This window comes from Anabas testudineus, chromosome 5 (genome assembly GCF_900324465.2).
Source record: "Anabas testudineus chromosome 5, fAnaTes1.2, whole genome shotgun sequence".
Classification (NCBI taxonomy): Eukaryota; Metazoa; Chordata; class Actinopteri; order Anabantiformes; family Anabantidae; genus Anabas; species Anabas testudineus.
Genome location: NC_046614.1, coordinates 18,063,748 through 18,091,683, shown reverse-complemented (window position 1 = coordinate 18,091,683; position 27,936 = coordinate 18,063,748). Strand labels below are relative to the sequence as shown.

At 37.3% G+C, this 27,936-nt stretch overlaps 1 protein-coding gene across 3 annotated transcripts in view; it reads left to right on the top strand.

Moving 5' to 3' along the window:
- necab3 (N-terminal EF-hand calcium binding protein 3) overlaps positions 1–22,638 on the top strand; it is a 35,255-nt gene extending 12,617 nt beyond the window's left edge. Inside the window, exons 4-15 of one of the 3 annotated variants that reach the window (XR_003297996.1) lie at positions 395–420; positions 3,328–3,425; positions 4,406–4,542; positions 5,372–5,500; positions 6,962–7,083; positions 8,211–8,290; positions 11,700–11,753; positions 15,233–15,345; positions 15,835–15,912; positions 16,333–16,424; positions 21,361–21,449; positions 21,788–22,638. Coding sequence is in view for 2 of the 3 variants with exons in the window: in XM_026347921.1 (XP_026203706.1) it covers positions 395–420; positions 3,328–3,425; positions 4,406–4,542; positions 5,372–5,500; positions 6,962–7,083; positions 8,211–8,290; positions 11,700–11,753; positions 15,233–15,345; positions 15,835–15,912; positions 16,333–16,424; positions 21,361–21,389 (958 nt within the window). In the remaining variant the exon portion in view is untranslated. Of the gene's footprint in view, positions 1–394; positions 421–3,327; positions 3,426–4,405; positions 4,543–5,371; positions 5,501–6,961; positions 7,084–8,210; positions 8,291–11,699; positions 11,754–15,232; positions 15,346–15,834; positions 15,913–16,332; positions 16,425–21,360 lie in introns of all 3 variants that reach the window. The other 2 variants (XM_026347921.1, XM_026347922.1) reach the window with 2 other exon arrangements.
- Positions 22,639–27,936: the final 5,298 nt, after the last annotated feature.

The window sequence follows — 27,936 nt, the reverse complement described above, 5'->3', positions numbered from 1 at the left end:
TGGCCTCTAACATCATAATTCCTGCTATCACTGGTAAAAAAGCGAGCATTGACCTCAATGTTTTGCAATAGTAAAGTATGCTAAAAGGATACTTTACTAATAATCATATCCAGTCATAGAACACACTATATTATCTATAATAAAATTTAGAACATATATTGTTTAAGCAAAACAAATGTGTTAATGAAAAGACAACAGACTATAATGAAATTATAGAGGCTTTCCTAAATTATATGGTTTTAACAGTGGTGCCATGGTTCTATGTCTTACTGTTATATTCACACAGTATGGAGCCGGCAGTGTCTTTTTTAAAGAGTGGCAACTCTGAATTTTTATAATGCACTTTCTCAATATTTTCTTTTCCTTTCATCTCCTCTGCTGCTCTGTCCTGCAGTAATCTGGACACTGACAAGCTATCAGGTTGGTGGAAGAGTGCCCTGTATGATTTAATATGTCACAGTACATTAAATTATATACATCGCTTGTCTTTTAAATTCACCACAATTCCTCCATGTTTGAAGTTTTATCTGTATGTCCATTGTTTGCCATCTTAAACATTCTTTTAAGCTTTTTGCCAAGAGAGAGATGAGAACATGGTGATGTGTAGTTTAGCTTGGTTAAACATGTTTATAGTAACAACTGCCAACATTCTTAAAAATAAAAATATTATATATTATATTATTCTAATATAGTATGTTAATTTGATACTTGATTTTGATAAACTTTAGACAATGCCAGATTGTTTCCAACTGTTTCCTGGCATTGCTTTAAGATAAACTAACAATATGCTGGCACTGGCTTGGTGTTTAGTGTTCAGATGTGAGAGAATTGTCCATCTTCTCATCTAATTCTCTAATTTTTTTATGTTACAACATGTCAAGCTATTCCAATAAATCTAATTTTCATCTATTATTTAGATTTTTTTAAATGAAGTTGGCACTTGAAAGCTTGTGAACCCTTGCTTCCAAAGTCTGATCTTGACAACACACGTTTGTAGAAGTGTGTCATGACTTGAACAAAAAAGATTTCTAAAAAGCTTTTTGATGTTCACCAGGTTAGAAAGGGTTACAGAAGATTTGGGCTTGCTATGCAGTTTCTAGAACAGGACAGATTGGACCTATGACTTCTGTAGCAAATACTACAGACTGACCAAATACAAAAACTATTAGTATATTAGTATTTCAGATTTAATATTTTTCCATAATAAATATATATAATATAAATATAAATATAGTATAATAAATAATATAAAGACTAATTTTAGATTTTTTTTTTGTTTAATTGGAACTCATTTATCAACAGTAGTTTGAGGACTTCTAAAGGGTTCACAAGCATCACTGCACAGACCATCACCACCATCCACATGCAACACTGACTTCAATCTGTATGCAAAAAGAAAATCAGGCACAGATTTATTGACCTATATTTTTTATCATCTTAAAAATGCATGTGTGTCAGATGGCCTAAATAAAGTGGGACAGAGACCTGTAAATACCAGTAGTACCCAGAATAAAATCTATGCATAATTTATCAAATGGGAATGGCATCTTTTCCATCTGATGTCAGAACGAGTTGGCTTTTTTCCACAACAGAATTTTCCCCTTATCTTAGATTTAGTTCACTGAACATTCATGAGCCTTTTTATTGTGTTTATCTGTGCAAAACTCAGAGCAAAGGCATAAAATTCAGTAAGATGAAGTGTGAGAAGGTGCAGTTGATCCATTAACCTTGGACCACATTTTTGCCTTTGTGTCATACTGAGTGCACTCTTTGGTTTTGGTAAAATAGGGCTTATAATTAGGATGTGAGAGCTAATCAAGCGCTTTAATAAGTATATCATTAAATAAGTATATCTCTGCAACCACACGGCCTGTTGGTGTACTTTTGGTGCCATATTCAATTCAAAAAAATGTTATTTGTATAGCATCAAATCACAACAGAAGTCATCTCAAGGCACTTTACAATATTTAATATCTAAGACCTTAGAAATTATTACTGTACACAGAAATATTTAGAAAACCCAACAAACCCACTTGAGCAAGCACTAGGCGAAAAACTCCCTTTAGGAAGAAACCTCCAGCAGAACCAGGCTCAGGGTGGGCGGCCATCTGCCTCGACCACTTGGGGTGAGTGGAACGAGGAGAGAGAAAAGAACAGCAGGCAATAAAAAACGACAACAAGCAGCAACAATACTTGGCAGGATGGTAGGACCAATAACTGCACTCTGGAGATATACAGGTCCGGGGCCGAAGATACCTGCAGAGGAGAACAGAGAGAGGGAGCCAGAGAGAAGGAAGCACAACTACAGGAGAGAGAAAAGACAAAGTTAATGACATGCCATGGTAGCATTTGAATGGATAGACGAAAGGATAGGAGATTTATAATACTGTAGTATTATAAGAGAAGATCGTTAGTGACCCATACCGGTACTGTTTCTGCTGTTTCCACTATGATGTACTCCAACTCCTGACTGGAAATCTTCATACAGGTTAATCTAGCGCAGGCGGTCAAATAATTGCTTTGAAACTACTTTTTCAAGGATTTTAGCAGATTGGATATTGGTCTGTTATTGGCATCCAGAGTAAAGGCTTTTTGAGTAGAGGTTTGACTACAGCAACCTTAAAAGCCTGTTAGTAAAAATAGATTGATCTGATCTTAAATGGACATGCTGATCAAAGGTAAAACATCTTTGAGCAGTGTAGTCAGGATTGGGTGAGACATGTTAATGGTGTAGCTAAATTAATTATTGAAATTAACACGGCATGATCTACATGGAAGAAGTCTAAGTATGAGTGAGGTCTTACAAATGAATCTAGAGCTGTTATATGTGCAAGACCATCCATGCCAGGAAAACGAACTGGCTTGTGAACAAACCTGTGAGATTTGTTAGGATGTCTAAATGTCAAGCTATAGGTTAGTGGTGAAGAGTAAATACAGATAGCACATAGCACAAATTAAAAGATTTAAAAACTCACCTAGTGATTAGTGCATTGTTTCACACTTTGTTTGCAAAATGCTTCTCAGTATCCCTCAATTGGGGGACTTTAGTATTAAGTGTTTGGAGAACGTTTACCACACTGCTCCTTGCTGTGATTCCTTCTAAATTGTCTCAACACTATCCTCTGTGATATAAATGTAATTGAGTTAGTTTCTATATTGAGTTACTTTACATAGTGTGGTAAAAATCTGTCTGCCTGTGATTAAAGAGATGATTAAAGCAACACAATATCCACTTATTCTCTGTGCCCATGTCATGGTCTTCTTTGTATTGGATTTAGCATTGATTCTAACTCTAACTCTAATCTTCTGGTTTCTGTTTTCTATTAGATTATTTTTCTCAGCACTTGGGGGAGTATCTCAATGTCCTGTCAGCTCTGGAGAGTCTGAATGTGGCCATTTTAAAAGCGATGGATAAAACTAAAGAGGTATGATTTTGCCACAATCCATAATGACTTCTATATTTGCCTCTAAAATGGAAGCACAAAACACACACACACACACACACACACACACACACACACACACACACACACACACACACACACACACACAAGTCAATGGTTTGTGCACAAATATGCTTAGTTTAGTGCTGATTCATGGCAAGAGGAAACTCTGCCATGCACAGATGGAGCGAATGATGTCCCATAATTGATGAGTTCACCAAAGATGAACAAAAAACACTTCAGCTATAGATTTACACTTGAATTTGAAGGAATGGTCTATCAAATTAGGAAATATGCTTTGTCATCTTGAATGAATAATTCAGCTCACATACCTGTACAATAAGACAGTAGGACCCTTATATTTACAGTAGAGATAAGGAAGTGCTATCAATTTTCACATTTGTCATCAGTCAAGACATAATACATTATACAGCCTCAAATCTGGGATTTGAAATGAAATACAGCAAAAAATGGCAATGCTTAGTAAACTAGAAGAAGGTTTGTTCAATCGCTAGTTACCAGCTGTGGTCTGTCATTGCTCTGGACTGCAAATCCCATGGTGCATTTTCTGTAGAAGCAACTTGTCATGATAAGTTTAGACAAAGAGCTACCGGCTTGCTTCACATTGCGTGAGTAGGAATCCTTTGAGAATGCCTAATCATGTTGCTGTTTAGGGACTCAAGCAGCAATTATGTCTCATATTAAAGTTCTTCTTCTTTGCCTTGAAATTTAATATGCAGTACTGAATAATGTATGTATACTGAGAATTAATGAGCTGCAATTAATTAGCACATTTAATTGCAGCTGCAGGTACTGTAGTTGTTTTTGAGAAATTACCTTTGTTTCCATCCTTTTGTGGTCTGTCTTACTGTATCTTAAAGATGCTTTTACTTTCTTGCTGCTTGTCTTTGACAGTCGTCTGCTTTAACCTTCCTTTCTCTGTGTCCCCCTCTATCTCTCAGGAGTACCAGGATTCAAGTGTGTTGGGCCAGTTTGTCACCAGGTTCATGCTAAGAGAGACATCCAGTCAGCTGCTGTCTCTACAGAGGTCACTGCAGTGTGCCATGGAGGCTGTGGAAGAGCAGAGCAGCCCTGCCCTGTAAGTAGCAATATAACATTTTCTGTGCTATGAATTAGGCATGCCAATCTAGTGAAATGGAATGAACGTGACCTCCATAGCATTTAATTTAACTTTTTTTAAAATTTAAACAGTAGAGTTGATCACTAGTTGAGCCTGTAAGCTACTCAAACAAACATTTATTTTGTTGCTTACATATAAAGATTTCTTTGAGGTCTGTACAGTGGGATAATAATGAACTTGGCAGAAGATAGACCACAGGGAAATATGGTTTCCAGACTGAAAAAATTGGAGGCACACACCAACGTACGCTGGTGTGTTGTTAAATCACCTTTTGGAAGGATTCCTGATGGTGATGGGAATGATGACTGTAAATCAGTTGAACAACTCATTTTTAGCCCAAATCATCCTTATCATTGCCAGACTACAATCAGCAAATGAAACATGCTGCAGTACATTCTTCAGCACTACATTATCAAAATGGCTAGATGAAACCTGACCTAGAATGCATTATCAGCACCACCAGTAAGCTATTAAAAGTGAAAAAAACATTTTGTGAGTGAATAAGCATTAGTTCCAAGCAAAAAAGAAAGTCAGCTAGGAATGCTTTTCAACACAAAGCTTTGAGTCTGCTTCATTCCCACAGATCTTCAAAGCGTTGCTTGGTTGGAAGCAGACTCCTTGAAATTCAATAACACTTTTATTAAATATAAATAGAGCTCATATAATAAAAAGTGTTCTAAATTACCACCACCTATTTGGTATTTAATGGGTATGAGTCATTAAATGAGTACAACAGTTTTTTCAATATTTGAAACCTGTAATTTATACTTTTCTTTATATATTGTAGTTCGCCACAGATCTCGGAAGAGGCTCTAGTGAACTATGATTCTTTGATGCATCGCTTATTAAATAAACCCAGTGTGGGAGATGCTCAGAGAAATTTGGAATTTCATGAAATTCATCTTCATCATCACAGGTGAATAACAAGAGAAGTGCTTTTCAAACACTTTTAACTGTCTGTAATAATTTAAAATATCGGAGAGACTCTGCCCACTCTTTGTTTGTTTGGAGGACAACTTGCAGCTTGGTTGTCTGCTGCAGTGTGTGTGTCAGGCTCAGCAGAGCTCTCCTTTCTCCCCTCTGGGTGCCACACTGGTATTATTGGAAATAATGGAGCGATTATAGCCAAGGTGAATTATTGAGAGGGGACTGGGGGAGGCAGAGGGGGAGCAGAAGAAGAAAGGACGATAAGGATGGCATTGAAATATTGCACAGAGCGAAGTGAGTCACGGAGACAGAGGAAGGTAAAAAAGATTAATACAAAAAATAAGTGAATGACAGAGTGGTGCAGAAATTCTGAGATAGATTGAAAAAAGGAGAAAGTCGATATACAAAAGACACCTGATGAAGAGATTTTTGCTCATGAATAACTCTTTGTGGATTCTTTGTATGCTGTGGATTTTGCATAGAGAAAGTGTGAGTGTTTGTGTGTTGGGAGGGGCCAAATTAGAGACATATTGGGTTGGCGACAGCTTATTTCTCCCTCTGTTGCTTCACTTCAGCGGATTTATGGCTGTTGCAGTGGCCTTTGGGCTCCAGGCTGTTCTCAGCATGAGAACCTCCTAGCAATGCACTCCCTCTGCGCTGTCAGTGTGATGCTACACACAAACACACACACACACACACACACACACACACACACACGCACGCACAGACAAACAACAGTGCACTCACTAAAAGACAACGAATGTTCACGTGAACATGTGAACAAAGCATGTAGACACCGAGACACACGCAAATGAAAAGTGCACACAAACAAACACACACACACACACACACACGTTATTAGTATGTGTCTCAAGTGACACACTCTCAAGTGTTTGAGTGCTTGACGTCCTGCCCTTGACACTCATTTACAGACAGAAAACACTTTTCCACCTATCACAGAGCTGTGCGTGTCTGCCTGCGAGTGTGTGTGAATACTTGAGTGTGTTCACCTTGGGATTGGTCTTATTTAACACCCAGGCTGTGGGTTAATAAGCACGGGGGAGTAGCTGGCCCTTTGCTAAGTGTTTTCACCTCTATTCTGGACACTTGCTGTTTATCTCTAGTTCTTGCTACCTCTGCTCCATTGATTTCACTCTGTCTTGCAGCAGACATTAGCTTTTATCTTTCTCATGGAAATCAAGTAATAAATGCATGCATCCATCTTCACCTGTCTCTCTGCTTCTCTGTGGTGCTTGCTCCTTTTCTCCTATCCTGTTCCTATTGTCTCTCTTTTCCCCCTAAGTTTGGTATTCTCTTCTTCGTTCCCCATGTGACTATCTATGTCTGCCACAGTGTCTGTTTTATTTTTTTTTTCTCCCACCCTCCTCTGACAGTTGCTGTCTTTCTCTCTGATGTATGTCTCCCCGGGTCTACACTGCTGTCATGACAGGAGAGAAGTAAAGGAACCTGAGCTGACAACAGTACAGAGGAATGGCAGGCGGTGTGGTCGCAGGATCCATAATAACTTGTGCATGTCTCCATCAGATCCCTGCTCTGGCATTCTGACCACAGGTAAAAGAAATATCAAAATACATTTAAACTGTTAATGGAGAAAGCTTGTGTTTCCTTACCACCAAATCTACCAACCAAACCAACCCTGCACCATATAACATTGTTATTGTGTAAATGCACTATGAGCCAACCAAATCTAAATCCTTCATCATGAGTAATCAGACATCAGATTTTAAGTCTGACCCAGGCAAGTTCAAGAAATTTAAGTTGAAAATAGAGAAGAGTAAACTAAAACAGCAGGCGTTTTAGTTTTTGCAACCATTACTCAAAAAGAGGAAATAGTGCATTTGCTTCGGACTATTTTGAGCTGTATCTTTGGTGTGCAAGCAGTTATTTACAGCAAGAAGACAGTATATGTGGGACTGACTCAAAATAAACTACACTGCCCATTTTCATCATAATGAAGGAATATGTCACCCACTGCAACAATGTGCCTCAATTATGTCTTTATAATAGTTTGTGGAAAAAAACAAAGGTCTATTGCACAGGGGAATGTACAGTATACAGGGGCATTAGTATTGTGCATAATTAGAGGAGGCAGTAAGCTTCCCCTGAAGGCTTTTTCACCAATCATGATTGTACATTGTCATTTTCTAGAGACACGTTTTTATATTGAGCTTCATTTGTACTCTTTTTCACTATTACTGACTTCAACTATACAATTGTCAGTGGGTTATCTGATTTTGATTAGATGGATGAATTTTCAATATGTATAAGAAACCAGTTTTTTTTTATTATAGAGTAATTATTTGATCATATTATGTATTATATGCTATATTTTTTGTGATCTGTTTAGGTTTAATCCTAATTCTAGTTTTTTTGTCCGTTTTCTAAAGATTAGAGAATATATGCAGCATATATTGTAAGAGTTTCTGCATTAGCCTCTGTTTTTACTCTTATGAGCTGATGAAAGTCAAATGGCTGTGTATGAATAAGTGAAGTCTCCTAATACATAGAAAATAATCAAACAAACTCTAAGCTGTGGGATGTACTGATCAGGACTACATATAAAATATATGCTATAGTGTACATCTACAGCTTTTCAGATTCAGTAAATATGCAAAAATAGACAGCTGCACATATTTATTTTTAGATAATTTTGATTATTTATTTTTGTTTTGTCACAGGTGTGAACCTGCACGATGGAGAGAACTGGTGCTCCCAAATCAACAGGTTGCAGCTACTTCTGGATAAACTGGAGTGTCAGGTCTTGCATTTTTCTTAAACCTTTGATTATATTCTATGCTTGCTATGCATGCCACCATATAGCTTTGCACTGAGTTAAACACATTTTTAAAAAAGGCTGAAGGCTGGAGTTATTGGGTTTTTTCTGAAATCAGTAATAAATAACAAAATCAACAACTTGAGAACAATGAATGTTGAGCAATGAATAGTCAACTACAGTCCTATTTGAATAGTTAAAGTAATATTATTAAAGTATTTATGTATTTTTTTTTGTTTTTAGAGTTTTAGTTCAAAACAGGATAGTACTGTAGTATAGGCTGGTCTTGATTGTTACAGTTAGGATAATGCCTGAGTAGATGGTTTATGTAATAATCTGGCAGTTTTTTTCAATGAACTCTATTCAGTGCAATTTTCACAACATAGCACATGTGAATGGAAATTCAGCACAGCATGATGCCAACTTTATTCTCGACACATGATCATAGCAGTATCTAGGTGACTCACCATCTGACAATCTCAGCCAGGTATGTTCTTTACCAACAAAGGAATGTTGAAAAACCTCAATAAGGTGTTTACATACTTTATTCAAATCAGAGCACTCCAGGTTGAGGCAACCTTCAGTAAGATAATGACAAAAACATTATATATTACTAGCATTTTGCACACTAATTTATCACCTCTAAAAGATCACAGTGAAAATGACAACAGTAATTTATCATTAAAAGAACATCATAATTTATCTTGTAACTTTATTAAATGTCTACAAGAATGTGTGCTATAGACCAGAAATAAATGAAGAAGGAATACGATCATGTCATGAATTGCAGTAGTGCAGTCTATAAATACCAACTTTATTAATTAGTTGGCTGTTACTTTGAGAGAGGATGCTTTTAATTTTAAATAGAAGGTTGTTCTAGAGACTTGTTTTATGTGTGAGTTAGGCCAGAGCTATGACATCTAAAGTATCTATATGATTAGATTGCATTTTTCTGAGGTTTTTATGCCCAAAGATAAAATCTGTCTTGTCTGAATTCAGAAGTAGAAGATTACAGGATAGCCAGGCTTCGAGGTATTGAAATTTGACCACATTATTTATTTTGCCTGCTTACATAGATAAACTGAGTGTCATCTACATAGCAATGGATATTTATGAAGTGTTTGCTAAAAATGTTGCTTAAGGAAGATAAGGTAAAAATAAATAGCACAAAACCCAGTGAAACTCAATAATTAACTTTTGTGTGCATTAATTAACACAAACAAATTAGAATGCACCTGATAGATAGGATTGAAACCAACCCTGTGGCAGTTCCTTTGATCCTCCATGACGTCTGAGTGGTATTGAATGCAGCACTAAGATCTAAGAGTACAAGTATAGAGACAAGTCCGTTGTCTGAAGCTAATAGAATTATTCCTGTGCGGATGGTCACATCTCTGCTTTTTCAAAGATTTCGGAAATAACAAAGAGATTGGATATCAGTCTATAATTGGCTAAAGTGCCTGAGTCAATTTTTTTTTTTTTTTGATTAGAGATTTGATTACAGTAACACAGTATCCAATTGAAACCAAATGCTGGTGGCGGAATAGAATAATTTAGGTAATTCTAATGGATAGGTTCCCTTTTTTGTACTATCCCACAAATTTATGTTTTCCTATCATTATTTTGTTGTCAGCTTTTCTCCTGTGACAAAGTTTTAAACTTTGTTTTGAAAGTAAAACTAATCTCAAAGATTAAGTTTGACAGGCTGCTCCTAGTGAACAACCATCAGTTAAATGAATATCTAACTTATGTGTAGCAATCAGCAAGAATAAATGTGATTAATTTGATGAAAATTTAATAATACATTTAATTCAAAATAAAATAACTAAAATGAAATGATGAGAATCATTAAGTTTAGTTTTTTTTAGCTAAGGACAGCCATCTCTTTTAATTTTTCAAATATTGTTTTAGGTTTGGGCAAAACAATAAGAAGAAATTAAAAACTGTAACCGAGCAAACATTCCCAGGATGCATTTACTGTTTAACATTTAACATGAACATGATGATGTCCTACTGTAAAAGTCACTAATTTAAATTATGTTAAATAGTGTCTTGACTTTCTATAACTTCACACGTCATTCAAAAAGAACAATGGATGCACACACCATGTGAAAAACAATAATTTGCTATGATGGTCAAACATTAAGCAGAGTCAGCTCTCTGTCCCTCATCGTGAATCCTATGACCCATTCTCACTACCCTCAAAGCTTCTTTCACACTATCCTAACCCATCTTCTGCTTCCTCTCATTCTCTGTTTGTCTGTTCTTTTCTTTATTAACTACTGATATTCCCATCTTTTGATGTCCACCCCTCCCCCTCCCCCCAATGCATTTCTTTTTCTTTCTAGTGCTAGGTTTTGTCAACCCAGAGGGACTCCGGGTGCAATATCAAAGAAATTCATAACCTGCAGGATGTACTGAGTGCAATATCCATCTCCACACCTCAATGCCACCTCGACTACACACACCTTTGTCCATTTCACTCTATTACTCTGCTTTCTTAGATATAGGTTTTCTCTGTACACACATTTAAACGGCTATTATTTAGCACAAAAAGATCAGGATTGGAGGGACAGGTAGCCTTTATAATACTGTAAGCTGTGCTTGCTCAACTGTTTTTAAATATCAAATACATGTAAACATCAGGTTTCATACGTTTTCTAATGAGACTTGAAGACCTGTCACTAATTTACTCAGGTACATATGTTTAAGTAATCAAATTAAAGGTGCAGTGTTTAAGATTTCATCATCATCTCATACTTTCTGTTTCCTATTAGAATTTTATAAATAAAAAAATGTAAGTAGTAATAATTTAAATTAAAACTTGTGTGTCAGAATGTCTTGAAATAATACTCATGCAAAGCAAAATTATAAAGGAGAGATGACTGAATCAGCAGCCGCATCCCTTAAGGCTGGAACTTGCTTCTCGCAGAGGAAGGACGGTGCACACTCATCCTCTGTGGATGAGTGTGCACCGTCTGCACAAATGTATTCAATTATACTTGCGCGAGCCCCACTCATCCTCACATTGTACTGCTCTTACACTATAGTCTGTTCTATACAAATCTACAGTAGCATACAGGAGACTGCATAAAAGAAGAAAGCAGGCAAAGCCAAACATTACTGTTTTGTGTCAAAACCTTACAGATTTGATATGTAAATGTTGCACAGGGCATGTACTTAATTCTACTTTATAAAAAAAAAAAAATCCGGTATTTGGTCTTTATACATACAGTATATTGATTATCTAATTATTAATACATCACCGGCCACATCCCTTAAGTTTGGAATATGCCTCTTTCAAAGAAATGCTCAGGCTCTTCTGTGGGTTATTGTTCACCATCCACAAAAATTCAAAAACCTTCTTCTCATGTTTGTTACCCTCTTGTTTCAGGGACCCAAGTTGGAGCCACTGAAGGAGGACACACTGGCCAGCACATACAAGTCTGTAAGTCTAAAAGCTGAATGAAAGCTAACTGATGGCTGCCCCACGCAGCCTATTACTAATCAAAATTTAAACATTGGCCTCTACAACACTGAAACTTGTTGAAATACTGTCTTAACTGATGATGGCATCTAGTATTTACTATCTAATGCAGAAAAAGGTGGTGAACTGATGCTCATTCTGTGTCTTGTATTTGATTGCACTGCCAGGTGCAATGCTAATTAACCTGAGGGGAGTCACCTGTGTGTTCGCTATTTAAAACTCAGCCACTGTGTGACTGTGACACTGATGAGGCCTGGATGGCAACACAAAACGTTTGGTCTTTTGTAAATATTGTTGTGTAAAATGTCTTTTTTGACTTTGTGTGTCACCTAGTTTTAGAAACGGGACGCAAACGCTGATGTTTTGCCTGACAAATGAAAAGAAGAGCTTTAATATTGTCAATATTGTCAATTCAATTCAAAAGATTACTTCTAATGTGTGTCACGTGTGAAAATAATCTATTTTTCTATTGCTCATTTGTACATGGAATCACACTTATGAGCATTACTTATACACTGTTTCACTACAACTCACAGAGTTTAAGTCAGTTGACATAATCAAAAGATTTCTTCTAACGTGTGTCATTTGTTTAACCTTACCTTTTTTTAATCTTTCTGATTCGGTACACCTCCAGAATGCTGATGAGTTTTTTTTTTGTTTTTTTTTCAGCTACATTCAGCAATCATTCTCTTTAGAAATTGCATTTTAGTCATCTTGTTTGTTCACTGTCCTCATTCTAAATGTCAAGCAGCACATCTGTTCCTCTCTCAAACATAATGACACCAGAACCACCTGTACCAGCAATTATTGCTTGTCTGCACATTCTACCTTATTCCAGCTATAAAAATCAGTATGTGACAAGCCTCAATACGGAAGGTAAAAATTGTGATGTAGTTTTCACACTCACAAAAAAGTTGTTGTGTTCACATTTGGACAAAACAAATACTGACTCATTATCTACTTAATAGGTAGAAATTGTGTGAAAAAACACATGTAGATGAGATCAAATATTTATAATAGTAGTTGTAAAATGTATACCTGTTTTCACATCCATGTGAAAATATGTACCATATGTATCCATATTGGTTTAAAAATGGAAAATTGTATCAAGAGAAGTCTGTATGTTTCTGTTTTACAAATGTACAGTACTTGGTACACCATACAGCCAGTTTAGCTGCATACAAAATGGTGATGACCAGACCATACAGAAAAAAAAGGTCAGTAATTAATTTTTTTTAAAAAGGGAGACAGACCGGCAGATTGAAATGAAAGAGGTCAGATAATGTTTGGGCTGTTTTTAAAAAGGCACAATCTAGTTTTTTTTTTTTTTAATTTATTTTGTTTTATCGAGATTCGAGAGTAAGACTTTTTTTTTTTGTACCAGAGTTTGTGGCCAGTGCTTTGCTTGACGTAGTCCTATTTTGGGGTAACAGTATCACTGCTCATGAGGAGAAAGAGAATCAACAAATTTAGACTCTAAATTCGTTAAAGACTGTTTATGAGAACAGGCCTAGAAGGAGAGCACAGACCCTAGTTTAGTTTGAGGGCCACGCTCTGTTCTGTGTTTTCAGTCAATAGAAAAGTGTGATGAGTGATTGGTTAAGGATGCCAAGGATGCTGCACACAATGGTTTAGTAACACCTTCAAAATTTTGGAACTAGATAGCTGTGTCAGTGTTTATTGGTCTAAAGGGAATTTGATGAATGCTTCATCTTCACTATGTCCCTTATATGTTGTATGTGGTTTCATTGTTTTATAAGTCATGTAGCTGTAGTTATATATCTACATACATACATACATACATACATACATACATACATACATACATACATACATACATACATACATACATACATACAAAGTCAGAGATAACAATAATAATAATACTTCATTCATCCAAAAAAACATCAAATTAAGTTAATCACCAATTTTCCTCAGTGGACTTTGCAATCTGTACGACTTTGTAGCATCTGTTACTGTAAAGTTGTAGGAATACTTGGTTTGTGGTGGTGCCAAAGGCCTATTGTTCAACATGGTATTGTCAGCATACAATAAACACTGCAGTGCTGACTTGGAGAATAATCATTATTGGTATAATAATAAAACAGCAGGATGCTTTATTCATAGTGAGATATTGTGGATTTCCAGCTGTAGATATTGTTTAGAAAGTAGTTCAATGCTTTTCTGCTCACCCCAAATGTCGTGACAGATGGGTTACTTACATTTACTCTTGCCCACTGCTTACTCAAGTGGGACTGTTGGGTTTTCTGTATAATTCATAGTTGCAGTCTTAAACCATATAATGTAAAGTACTTTGAGATTAAATCAATAAAATGGGACTGAAACCATGTTGTTATTTTATTTTGTTATTATCTTGAATTTCATTGCTTTGACCTCCACTGTATCGAGGTGGTGATAAAAATAACTAGACAAGTCAATATGGCACAGAACTGTAGTTTTGTGTGTAGATGATTCCATAAGATACGCTTCACTTCATACTTTTTGCAAAAGTGACTCACTGCTGCTGCATCGACTAGATTAGAAAGTAAAGAGAGCAGGAGGCTGACGTGGTGCACTGGGAGACCACATGACACGCAGAGGACCCTCGCTCAAGCACAGTTTCCCTGAAGATGATGCTGAATCACTGCCAATTTGCTCTGTAGCTGGGCATATGGATCTATAACAGGAGAAAAATATTTTTATATGTTTGTACCCATAAATTGATGTAGAACGCAGGTGTTTGGGAGAGTTCATAAACATTTTTTATGGTATATTTACTTGTTATGTTATAAAAAATACTTCACCAATCAACTAAGTGCTCAGGAGAAAAACTGTCACTATAAGATTTACTGTACATTTAACTGAGAAGGAAAACCCTGCTTGCTGCTGTTGTTGCTATTTTATAAGAAGAAAGTGACAAGCTGCTCTGAAATATGCTGCTGAGGTATCATGGCAACACAGTTATTATAAAGCAGGACTGGTGTCAGTATTCTCCAATCAGTTTACTATGTTTTGATTCATTAGAAGCGAAAGTCCCTGAATTTCACTGAGACTGCTTTACAATTAGTGTTTCCATCTCACTTTGTGCAGCTGCTTACTCTCAGGCTTTCAGCGGACAAACAACAACAATACTGAAAGCACAAAGAAAGCGCCTTAAGTGGGAGCAACATACCAAGATGTGTCACATTTATTTATTTATATCTCATCTGTCGTTAGTGATGGTGAGATATGTAGCCTGAGGAAGGGACAGTTCCCCATCAGATGTTTCTAAAGTATCCAACATGACAATATTTGCACATGTGATTGGACCTCAGGAGATAATATGAGCTTGACGCCTCAAACACAGACACATACACGCACACACACACACACACATCTTAACACAGCCAGTTGTTTCATGTGTCATCTCATCCCTCTGCCTCTTGTCTTGTTGCCAACAGAACATCCTGCTGGTTCAGAGGCAGATGTCGGTGACTGATGAAGATCTGGACAGCTTCCGGAAAGTTCTGAAGAGCTACATGGATGCCACCTCAGCCCACTCTGACAACTTGCAGTGAGCGACTTGCTTGTTTTCAGGCAAAGCAATACATATGTTTTAAGCTTTCGGTCAATGCCTTTTTAGTGAGGCAATGTTTAAAACTGAGGCAAAGTTAAATCCGTGGATTTCATTTTCAAATGTGCCAAAACCGACTTTAATGACTAAAATGGTTGAAAACAACTACTTAAGAAAGAAATGTGGAAGCATTTTTTCATCACTCCTTCTGGGACATTGGAACAGCTTTATGTGACCCTAAACTGTGGGCAGTCTGATTGAACATGATGACAGATAATATGATAATAACAATTTAGTAGTGATTCAGTCTCTAACTATAAGAATGTGTTTTTCTTGTAATGCTTTGTTGTTTTCCTGCTTTTCTCCTTGACACGTCTCTATCTGTAAACCCTGAACTTTTTATTGTAATTTATTGGTTTGCAGTTTAAATTCTCTTTCACTTTGAATCCTCCTCTTACACGACTCTTTTCTTCTCTATCCTGCTGTCAGTGTGTCCGTTCAGAAGCTCCCAGGAAAGTCGTGTTACATAATGTATGAGTTCTGGCAAGACCGCATCTCCTGGATGAGGTCAGTATGGTGTGTGTGTGTGTGTGTGTGTGTGTGTGTGTGTGTGTGTATCTGATATTGGCAGACTGTTTGGCACTCTTAACTTTGTGATGGAAATCTTCCCCGCCAGTGAATATGAGCAGATGGCTCATCTTTTCGCACACATATATACACACAAGGATTCTTCTTTGCAGCACTTCAAATGACGTGCCTGACGTGTCGTAAACATTTTAATAAATATTAATTTATTGTATTATATAATATATTAATGTTAATATATTGTTTTGCACTGACTAACTACAGAGAATCAATATATACATCCTCATTTCAATTGTAGTATTCCAGTTTTAAATTCTCTGTTTCAGTAGAACAGAAATTCAGTAATGTACAGATTTATTGTGCAGATTATTTTCTTTTTACCTCTGTGTTGTCTCTCTTTAGCTATCTGCAGTCAAACAGCAGTAAAGATTTCCAACGTTGCACCATTGACATGTTAAAGGAGGCTGAAGTTGTTTCTTCTATGTTGCTCCCAGGTTTGTATATGTGTGTCATTGAGTGCAGGTGCGTGTGTTCAGCAGTCATTAGTGCACTTTAAATCCCACAAATGACAGTGTCCTAGAAAGCCAGATCATGCAAACCCTGCTTAGTGAGAGATCAAGACATAAACCTCCAAAACTTTGCCAGTAATACACTAACTTACAGCATGAAATCGATGTGACATTTACTTTCAGGCAGATAGTGTTGTACAATTGAGTATGTTATGTTATGTCACTTTGAATCTCCTTTACATGTGTAAATGTCTGTCTGGAAAAATATCCTGATATTTGTCTCTAAGCATTGAGGGTTATACATATGACAACATTTTTGTTGTCATATGTGTTGTTATATAACATCCTTGTGTTGTTATATAACATCTGTGTCTAGTCTTACCACAAACAGCTTTCCTAAAGTGTGGATTCTAGCAATTCTTACTTTTTCATCTGCTCAGTTGCCCTTTGCCTCTGGGATTTGTTGTTTTTCTGCTGGTTTCAGAGTTGTTTCTGATCATATTTTGCCAGGTCACTCAAACAGAGTCTTACTGTTTCTTCATGTCAACAGAAGTCTCTAGTTTTGTTTTGTTTTTTTTACAATAGCAAAAAGCTCAGTTAGATACCAGAATTGAAAACAGTATCTGCAACAAGTATCCATGTCAGGCATCTGCTCACGGTCACAGACGCACTGCATGGCACTTAAAGAGCCTAATGACTTGTTATTTAGTCCATCATTAGTCTATCATTAGTCATGCCACTGAATGTTTATCTGCTTGCAAGCTCCACTATCACTTCTCTTCTTCTGTTGCATTATTATGCAGATAATAGCCTTTGTAGCCTCTATGTTGGCCTGATGTCACAGCCTTTTTAACACTTGCAAATTCTTTGTTAGTTCTGCTGGTCAGCAGGAAGGTAACATTGGTTATTGTGGTACTTGCTCTCTGTGTTACATTAAGTAAGTAAGTTTTAAATGCATTACGACCTATGGCAGTTTGCTATATGCTCAGATGTACTAGAAGCTCCCATTTATGGACACAGGCATATGTCCAGAATTTCTGGGCCATCACTTCAAATCATTTTTAATACAGGCATTTACCAGACCTTAATAAATATTATATATTTGTAAATAAATAGAAATAAAATTGGAATATACTTATATTGATTCAAAATACGCTGTCCGTCCAAAAACAACAACAAAAAAGTCACCACCAGGATGTAACTAATAGGTAAGAGCCTCCCATTGGATAATTACTGCATAGATAATTCATTTTCAGCTGGCAATAAGTTTTTTAACCCTAACAAATGCAGTAAATAGCTTCTCATTTCTAAAACAACCATGTCAGGAGACACGTCCTGTGGTTGTGGAAAACAAGTTATTCTGTTTCAGAAATTGAGTCAAATTATTTGCATGAATCAAGCAAAGAAAACATCCAAGGAGATTGTTGAAACTACTAAAACTGGGTTAAGAACTGTCTCACGAAGAAGGTCATGTGGTCTGATGAGTCCATATTTAACTTGTTCCAGAGTGATGGGCGCATCAGGGTAAGAAGAGAGGCGGGAGAAGTGATGTACTCATCATGACTACTGTAGTGCCTACAGTACAAGCCTGGTGGGGGCAGTGCTATGATCTGGGGTACTGCAGTTGGTCAGGTCTAGGTCCAGCAACATTATTAATTGGGCTCAAATTGTGAAAGAGCGGTTCAGGGAGCATGACACATGATTTTAATTGTTTTTTTAGATGACAGTGTTATGTCGGCTGCCTGCAGAAAGTGTGCATGATCACATGGCCCATGTACTTTAGAAATAAGGCAATACCAAAGCAAAAACACCGGATGTCAAATATTTCTCAGACACTACTGCATGTGGAAAAGGGTAAAATAGGAACCTTATTCTTGGCAACAGGATTTAAATCTGACGCACATGTATTATTTTCTCATCATCATGTCATTCAGGATGAACACATGGCAAAGTGGCATGAATCACTGCCACTCCAGCCCAGGCTACAATCATGACTCTTTCATGACTCTGTCTAGTCTTGACATTTGATTAATTTGTTGCAGGCAAGCAATAGCTTTAATTATAATTTCTGCCTCTTTGCGTCCATTACAGATGGTGATTTAACTATGTGGGCTGCATGGGCCATGATTGTTGCTAGGTTACTGTACATGGCTGTTTACTTCCACATCTGTCACTCACGTGTGTGCATGCTGACAAAAAACAGTTCTTGTGTAAACACAGGAATCTGATATGGGTCACTTTTAAAAGCAGGTATAAACAAGCTGTGCAGAAAAATCTGTTAATGGAAAACAGTGTCAGAGTTGGCCACAGGTGGCAAGTGCGTCACTAAGATAATTGCATGAATTCATTGTGTGTGTGTGTGTGTGTGTGTGTGTGTGTGTGTGTGTGTGTGTGTGTGTGTGCGTGTGCGTGTGCGTGTGCGTGCGAGCATGCGTTCGTGCGTGCTTGCATGTGTGTGGGTGGATATAATGAATGTAAATCAAAACTGAAATAGGTTTCTGAAAAAAGAACTAATTAAAATAAGCATAACAATAGAAAATTACAATACATGTGTCAGTATTCGATTAAATTAAAATGACTAAACTTTAAATGAAATCATACCCACAAAATGAAATTAGTTTGAAAAACTTTGATCCTTCACAAAAACTAAGGAGAGATAGTTCTGTACTCTGTAACCATGATTAAAGCCTGCATGCTGTGTTTCCATTAGTTTAGAGCTTTTTTTTCTTAGTGCTGTATTCTCAGTGAAATAGCTATTAAGTTGCTTTTCTTAGAACACCTCATCTGTTTGTAATGAGACCGGCCTTCCCCTGTTTTTTTTTTTTTTTTCAAAAGGAAGACATCAGAAGTTGGTTTCTTTGCCCTAAGTTAGATATGTTTTGTTGCTGAGGATCCAAGTGAGGCTGCAGTGCACTGATTGGGAGGCAGGATGAAGATAGTTTATGAGGTGCACATCAGAAGCGCTGGAAGGAGGAAGGAGTCAACTCTGGAATTAATAATAGAGAAATAAATAAAACACAGCATCCAGCTGCTCTTTGCAGTGATTATTATTGTCAGTGCATTTTACACCAGGACTTAGGTGTTTTAACAACATGGTTTTTCCATGAAATTTTCACAAGTTGTTCACAGATTCAATTCAATTCGATATTATTTATATAGCAGCAAATCACAACAGACGCTATCTTGAGGCACTTTACAGTGTTTAAGGTTTAAGACCTTACATAACATAACTGTATTATTTACAAAACCCAATAAGAGGAAAAACTCCCATTAAAGGAAGCAACCAGGGTCAGGGTGGGTGGTCATCTAACTTGACCGGTTGAGGACAGTGGAAAGAGAAGAGAGAAAAGAACAGCAGACAACAAAAAGCAAAAACACTGGGCAGGTCGGTAGGGCCAGTAACTGCACTTTGGAGATATACAACTCCAAAGTCGGGGATACCTGCAGAGGAGAACAGAGAGAGGGAGACAAAGAGGAGGAAGCACAACTACAGGAGAGAAGACACAACATTAATGACATGCAACGGTAGCATTTGAATGGATAGACGAGAGGATAGGAGAGAAGAGAAGGGGAGCCTAGTGTATCAGTAGAGCTCCCCGGGCAGACTAATTTATAGCAGCATAATTAAAATATGGTCCAGAGTGACCTGAGCCTTCTCTAACTATAAGCTTTATAAAAAAAAATAAAAGGTTTAAGTCTAGTCTTAAATGTAGAGAGGCTGTCTGTCTCCTGAATCTGAACTGGGAGTTGGTTGAACAGGAGAGGAGCTTGATAGCTAAAGGCTATGCCTCCCATTCTATATTTGGAAACTCTAACCACAAGTAGACCTGCACTTTGAGAAAGAAGTGTTCTGCTTGGAAAATATGGACCTATGAGATGTTTAAGATATGATGGAGTTAAGTGCTTTATATGTGAGGAGAAGTGTTTTAAACTCTATACTGTATTTAACGGGGAGCCCATGGAGAGAAGCTAATGTCGGAGAAATATGATCTCTCTTGCTAATTCCAGTTAGAACTCTGGCTGCAGCATTTTGGATTAATTAGAGTTTTTTTTAAGTTAAGACTTATTGGGACATCCTATTAATAGTGAATTACAATAATCCAATCTGGAAGTAGCAAATGCAATGACTAGTTTTTCAGCATCACTTTGAGAAAGGATGCTCCTAATTTTACCAATAATTCTCAGGTGGAAGGAGGCTGCTCTAGAGATTTCTTTTATGTATAATGTAGAGATATCCTGGTCAAATATAACTCTGAGATTACTCACAGTATTACTTGAGGCCAATGTTATGTCATCTAGGGTAAGAATATTAGACATCGTGTCTCTGGGGTTTTTGGGACCAAACAAAATAACCTCTGCCTTGTCTGAATTTAGGAGTAGAAAATTAGAGGAAATCAGGACATTTATTTCTCAAGTTTGATTAAGTGATTGGTTTCTTCTGTGTTTCCTCCTAAATTAACTTAGGGGAACATCATGAGTAAAAAGAATAAGCCCAAGCACAGAACCATGTGGAACTCCGTAACAAACTTTTGTGTGCATGGAAGACTCATCATTGACATGCGCATGTAATCTATCTGAAAGATAAGATTAAAACCGGCCTAGTGCTAATCCTTTAACCCCAGTGACATGTTCCACTCTGTGCCCTTTGTATGTACGCTCTAAGAGACATGTTGATGGTGTAGATGAATTAATCATTAACTCAGCATGATCTTTTAATTGTAATCATCTCTAAATGAAGTCAATAATGGACATTTTTGTGATTTGGCTGTTTGAGATTTTGAGAAATAAAGTGTAGGAAAATCAAACTTTGATTTTTGTAATTAATATTAAATGTACTCTGATGTCTCACTCAGAAATCACACACTGCCATGAGTTGTGTGTGAGGTGACCTAACTCTTCCTCTGTTTGTGTGTTTCCTCAGCTTCCTGGTGGATTATGACTAACAACTAACGACTGAATCCAGAATGTCACGTCTACTGCCCACACTGTCACACGGACAAAGACACGCTGGTGCATCAACCCACCCATCCGCATGAACACACTTACTCAAACATACACACACACACACACACACCTACAAATACACACAGACGAAAATCAAAAGGAGTCCATGTGTTTGAAATCAACAGGGGACAGAGACAATGGCGTCATCCAGCAGCATCTTTTTAATGTTCCTCTGTCTGCGACTGCTCATTATTGTGCCACTTATATCAAAAGGGATAGCTACTCCCTATAGCCAATTTATAGGCTTGAAAGTGACTGCTCCTCTGCAATGCAAAAGCCTGACGTTTCTCATAGCCTTGTCTAGCCTAGCCTTGACTTGTGCTATGTCCTCCTTTTCCTTGCAGTGTTTGTCTGATGTCATTCCAGTGGAGAAGAACCAAAAAGTATATAGTCTAGAGTGTAGTGGAAATGAAAATTACTATGCCAAATTATTACGTGTTTTGTGGTTTTGATGAGTTATTCACTGATAGATAAACCTAAATAGGATGAAAATGCAGTGGGGCAAGAAGGCGAAGGGTTACTGCAGCCTAAAAATGCATGCCGATGGCTGTGGCCAAGAGCTTTCGAGAACAGTTCATTTGAATCATGTCTGTATATGCTGTATGATACTGTAGCACTGTATTTTCTTTCATATAGAAACCATACTGTCATGTGCACAGAATGCCAAAAAGCTATTATTGTAAAAGCTATACACGCCATAACAGCTATCTATTGCTAGATATACAGTAGTGGTCAGTTATTGCAATTAGTTCTCTTCAGTCTTCAGTCTGAGACACATTCTCTGCCTCAAATGTAAAAGAAAAATGTGCACATCCGAGGGAATTCACACTATGTGAGGAGAGCTCATTGTATCATTATGTTATGAGAAGAAAATATAGTTAATGATGTTGTAATGATTTTTGATCATGGTAGTTTATTCCTTCTGTACATATTTATTTCTGTTGTGCTTCGGTTTGGTAATGAACAACAATAATTGTAAACAAACTAACAAAAAACTTTAATAAAATTGTTAAAGCTTCTGCTTAATTTCAAGTGCCTCTGAATATTCAGTTTTGATAGACATTATATTTTCTTGTAATGATGCTTCCCTTTCCATTTCTCCTAATTGGCACCAGACAGCAGCTACGCAAAGTTAGTTACTGAACTTGCATTTAGGAGCTAAAGAGCCTGATATTTCCTTCAGGAGATCAAAAACACTGAGCTAAATGAGGTCAGATATTGGACCTCCAGTATTTTAAGTGATAAAGTTTGAATGCTAGAGTTTTAGATATACTTGTACGCTCTGTGCGATTTGGTGTTGAGGTCATTTACAGTATGTAACAAGCACCATGGGTGATTTTCTGTGGATTAATCACAAACACCCACTTTTACAGTACACATAGTTATTTGGTGCAAAGGTAACACACAAAAAAATTGATTCATACATCTTCAACATTGGATCTCGATTGACTCCATTTACCAGATATGTCTAAACTTTATGGAAAAAATCCAAACAAGAGAATAAAAGCCTGATTTGTTTGAATGTCTCAAGGTTGACTCACAACCTTTCATTTATTATCTATCATTTTATTATATTTTCAGGCTTTTGTGAGTTATGGATTTCTCACAGCACTTGAAATTTCAGATTGCTACGAAACACACTATGCTATGACACACCTTTTTGACCAAGGTTATATTACTATGAATGCATGATGCAGGGGTATGAGTCAATCTAACTTATATGTACAGGCACCATTGCACCAGTAGCTTCCATCCATGTGCGTTTGTGACCTCATCACAGGCTACATGTGTGTTATGAGCATTTCAATTAAAAGGCATTGCAGAATTCTATAATTTATTTGTTTCTGTGTTTTTTGTCACCTTGTTATTCCAGATTCTTCTCATTTTGTTTGGGGGCTACGTGTCCCAGGCTGGGATCCAACGCATCCATCATACAAATTCAGGCTTTTGTCTGTCCAATACTGCAGCACAAATGTAACAGTAGCATATGAACTGACCTTGGGAATGGTGTTACAGATGGTATAAACTTTAGCAACACGTAGAAGCCAACAGAAATCTCTGTTGGGTTATATGTGGGTTTTCCTTTTCCTTTTGAAATGAAAATAATTTGAGGTGGGTGCTCTACAAGCTCTGAATAACAATGAAAAGTCCAGCTCTCTCTTTGCAGCCAATATCTTCTGATAACAGGAACACATAATTGCTAAAATAGTTTGTGCCAAATTTGCAAATGCACACATGTACACAGGCATGCGCAGACACTATGGCTGGCATATTACTGCACTGATTGCTGGGGCTGGAATGTTTGATTGCATGGTCGATACTGGCGAATTGAAGCTCTTTCATCTTTAGTCTCCTGTCAGATGGATGATCTGCTCGTAAGGCAGAATAAATATGTAGTGGCCATCAGGGCAGCCATGTAGATGAGGCTGTGAAGATGTGTTCCCACACCTCCTGTTCCTTATCTGTTCTTTGAAATGCTGAGGGGCAAGTGTCACCTCTGCATCTATTACTAACACTGGTCTTAAGCAGCACATTAGCCTGATGATGTGAAGAATATTTGTAACAAAATATATTATGCTCCTCTTAACTCCCTCTACATTGAAAACACGATTCACCTTCTGCTATAACTTATGCTCTCTGGGTGTGTAAACAGTGTTCTACCAGTTTTCTTGATTTATTGTATATCTCGGCAGTACAACAGGGATTAACTCATCCAGTCTCTGTTCCATTTTTATAGACAATGTATGGACTGTGCTGCCGCCAGATGAGAAATGTGGATCCTGAAACTACTATGGAATGCATTATTCACTCAAACATGCAGCAAAGTCCCAGAAGACTTTGTGCTGCAGTTATATTTTATATTCCAGCATAATAATGAAAACACCAATGAACTTCTTTGACTCTATTACATTTTTATATCTCAGGTGAGCCATTGTTCATTACATGAGTTTGAATAAAAAATAAAGGTTGATTCCTCTGGCGCATTATGTAAAAATGTTCTTTTATGCATTCATTACCTGATTGTCAAACATGCTTCTTTGAGCTGAAAAGAATGTGGGGTACTGATGCCTTGCCAAAGTCAAGGACCAAACCTTGAACATTCATTTCAGCTGATGTGTTTTTTTCTGAATAACTCTGCCTCCTCTCATTGTACCTCTCCTAAGGGATGAGAGGAAGAAATAGAGGCCTTTGTTATTCTCTTACAGACAGTTGACCTTGGCTCTGATGTGTGCAAACACAGCTCATCACTTCAGAGAGCCATGGGTCAGAGCTTAGGTGACCAAGCGACATCTGTTGTCCTGTTTCATTCCTCCCTGTTGACATTTCATCTACCTCTGCTACTTTATTGCGCAGAAGGGATATAAGGCATCCAAAGTCAAAGCCTGTGTCACTTATGTTTGTATTTAAAAGAATAAAAAGTTGTAGAGATAAAGGATGGCAAAACATCTTAAAGACTGTGGACACATAGGTACAAGGTGACTGTATTAGATGTTAAAGGTTTGCATACGAATATTAAGCAGATACGAGGTCAGAATCAGAGAAGTACGGACAGTGCAGTAAAATTTGCAGAAATGCATTTTAAAACCCAAGAAACTTGGAGCCCCATGTGAAACGTATATAGAAATAGAATCCAATGATTAGCAAATCATTTAACTTCTATATTTCAATGAAAATGACGTAGATTAATCAACATACAACCCTAAGTAAGAAGAGAAAACACATAAAAGTTGAATAGGGCACTAAATAAATTCTGAGTGTGTGTTTGACATGTTCAAGGGCGATTTATCTTCATAGAAATACCAACACTCTGGCCAAAGGTGGAAAAGCAACAGCTGTTGTTTTATTTGAAACCTCAGTGTCAGTATTTCTTTCACCCTGGAAACATGGTTGTGTGGGAGGCAACATGTTTAGAGGCTGTCCCACCTGTGACAGACTGAGTCATTTGTCCTCACCGACTTAAAAACACGTTGGGTTTTACCATATATCTAAGTGTTTATATAATCGTCTTTGCAGTTTCACTTTCTGTCTATGTGAGTGTTGTAAGTGAAAACTATCCTTCATGCAGCGCTGTGCTGCTGCTTTGCTGACTTATATTCAGCACAGAAGCAGCAGTGTGCATGAAAAATGATCTCAGTAACGAGCTCGAATGAAGAAAAGTGAAGAGATGTGAAGATGTGACAAAGACAGATGGAGGTACAGTATTTTAGCATCAAAATCAGATTTTGTTGACATGTTGTCCAACACAGGACTACGATACTGCGTTATTGCAGTGTCGTCTTCACCTCTCTGTGATGATGAAATGAGACAGATCCTCAATTATTTAATTTAAACATCATGCAGAGCAGAGGTGAGAGACACAGTGATAGGTTCCTCCAGGCACTAGATTTGCTGAACAGTTTTTGTAATATAGATTACAATGGTACATTCTTGCCTTACTGTATTGTCTCTCTAGTGTTCAGGGCCATTTATGCTTCTTTTATAGTAGTGAAAGTGTCTAGCAGATATAAAAGAACGAGAACTGTGTTTTCTGAATCACTGCTTTGCATATTGTTGCTACAATTTAAGCATCATGAGAGGAGCTGTGGAAACAAGGGCAGAATTTAAAGTGACTTCCATTATGCTGCCACCAGCAAGAAATTGGGACAGAAACCAGACACATAATTAAAGCCTTTTCTCGACAATCATTCCAACCTAGTGCCACAGCAGTTTTGCCAAGAAACAAGTAGAAATATACACTGAAGTTCCCCTTGTGTCCCCGACAAATGCGGACTGACAAATATACAAACACAACAAAGGTTTGTTGACTCTACTTTTTCTTTGAGGTGGCACAGTGCAAGGAAATGCACAAAATCCTAAATATAATTTTTCAAAAATGTCTTTCTCTAACAGAACTAAGGCTGAAGCACTTTCAGAGGAAGTTCCCAGAACATAATATTACACATAGGCCTATGCAAAGCCATTATGAGATAGAATAGTAACTCTGCTAACCCCTCTTTGTTATCTGAACACATTTGACTGTGGACATGTAACATCTGAACTACAGCGTGAAGCCACTCAGTATCTTGAGCAAACATCACGATTCTGCTACTAGAACAGCAGTGAAATAAACAACAGAGCTGATCCTGGCTCACATGCTGACACATGCAATTACATTTAGACAACAGATGAGTCATGGTTCATTTGTAGATCAACTAATGATCAGTAAATACACTTTATAATCATTATCTTTTGTAGATATGCCCTTAAAAACATAAAAACAATCCAGCTTTGCTGTTTTTGTTGATAAGATTTATTATCAGACACTAAGAACAAGGCCTGTACCCACAGAGGAGAGAGAGTCATGTGCACAGTGATATGGCTGCTGACAACACAGGAATGTTTTTTGTGCTCTTTGTCGCGGTGGAGTCGAAGAAGCCTCTTACTGAAGGTGCTCTGTTGACCAACAGCTTGTGGAGAGGATGCGGGTTGTTCTCCATGATGTACAGCTGTTTGTGCACCATCTTCCTCTCTACAACCAACAGCAAGAGATCCAGAGAAGCTGTTTGTTTATGTCACTGGTCACCTGTAGTTCTGCCAACTACCCTTTAGGCACACATCCCTATAGCTGCAGAAACTGTGATCTGGAGGTTGTGGAGGGGTCTAACTGTATCTGGAGTTTCTCCTCCAACAGAACAACCTGGATTTATCCCACTTTGTTCAACTGCGACAGCTAAATCCTACTTTTCCATCATACATTTTCTGCATTGTTGGCACTTTTGGTTATTTTTAGGATATTATCAGTGCACCTTCCTTTTCGGTTTTATTTTTTGGCTGCCTTTGCAAATAAAACTATTAAACCACCTCTGTTAAACTTAAGTATATTTAGCTTCTAGTAGCTACAGTAAAGATGATTAAAGGCAAAATTGCAAAACTTTAATTGCAAAAGTACAAAGGTCATGTTTTTGGATAGTGCTGTGGAATATGTAATCTCAAACATATGAGTAGTTGTGTGCTGTGACCCAAGGATACCCAGAACTGCAACAAGTAACACATATTCTGAATGTCTTAACTTTGCAGGAAGAAAACAAACAACCTTCACGTCCCAAAATATATTTTATACTGCCACCTCGTGGTTATACCTGACATTACATCCTTCCAGTGACTGTAGTGTTTTGATTTGATTAATATTTTGCTCCCCACGACCTGCAACTGGAAAAGCAGTGAAGACAATAAATGGATGGATATTTGGACTTCTACAGTTGTAACTATAGAAGTCAATGATTTCCTGCACCCATTGTCTTTTAATATGAACAGAACAGAATAGAATTTCAGCGGTGGAAAACATTATACATTATACATGGCAGACTTTCCGCCCACTTCAGAATAAGTCAGTCTTGTCAAGAGCCTCCTCATTACTTCGTACCTGAATTCAGAGATGATTCTTGCATATTTCATCAGGAGTCTCTGAATGATTTACAACATTAAAAAGACAACGAGGATGCAGAAATGATTG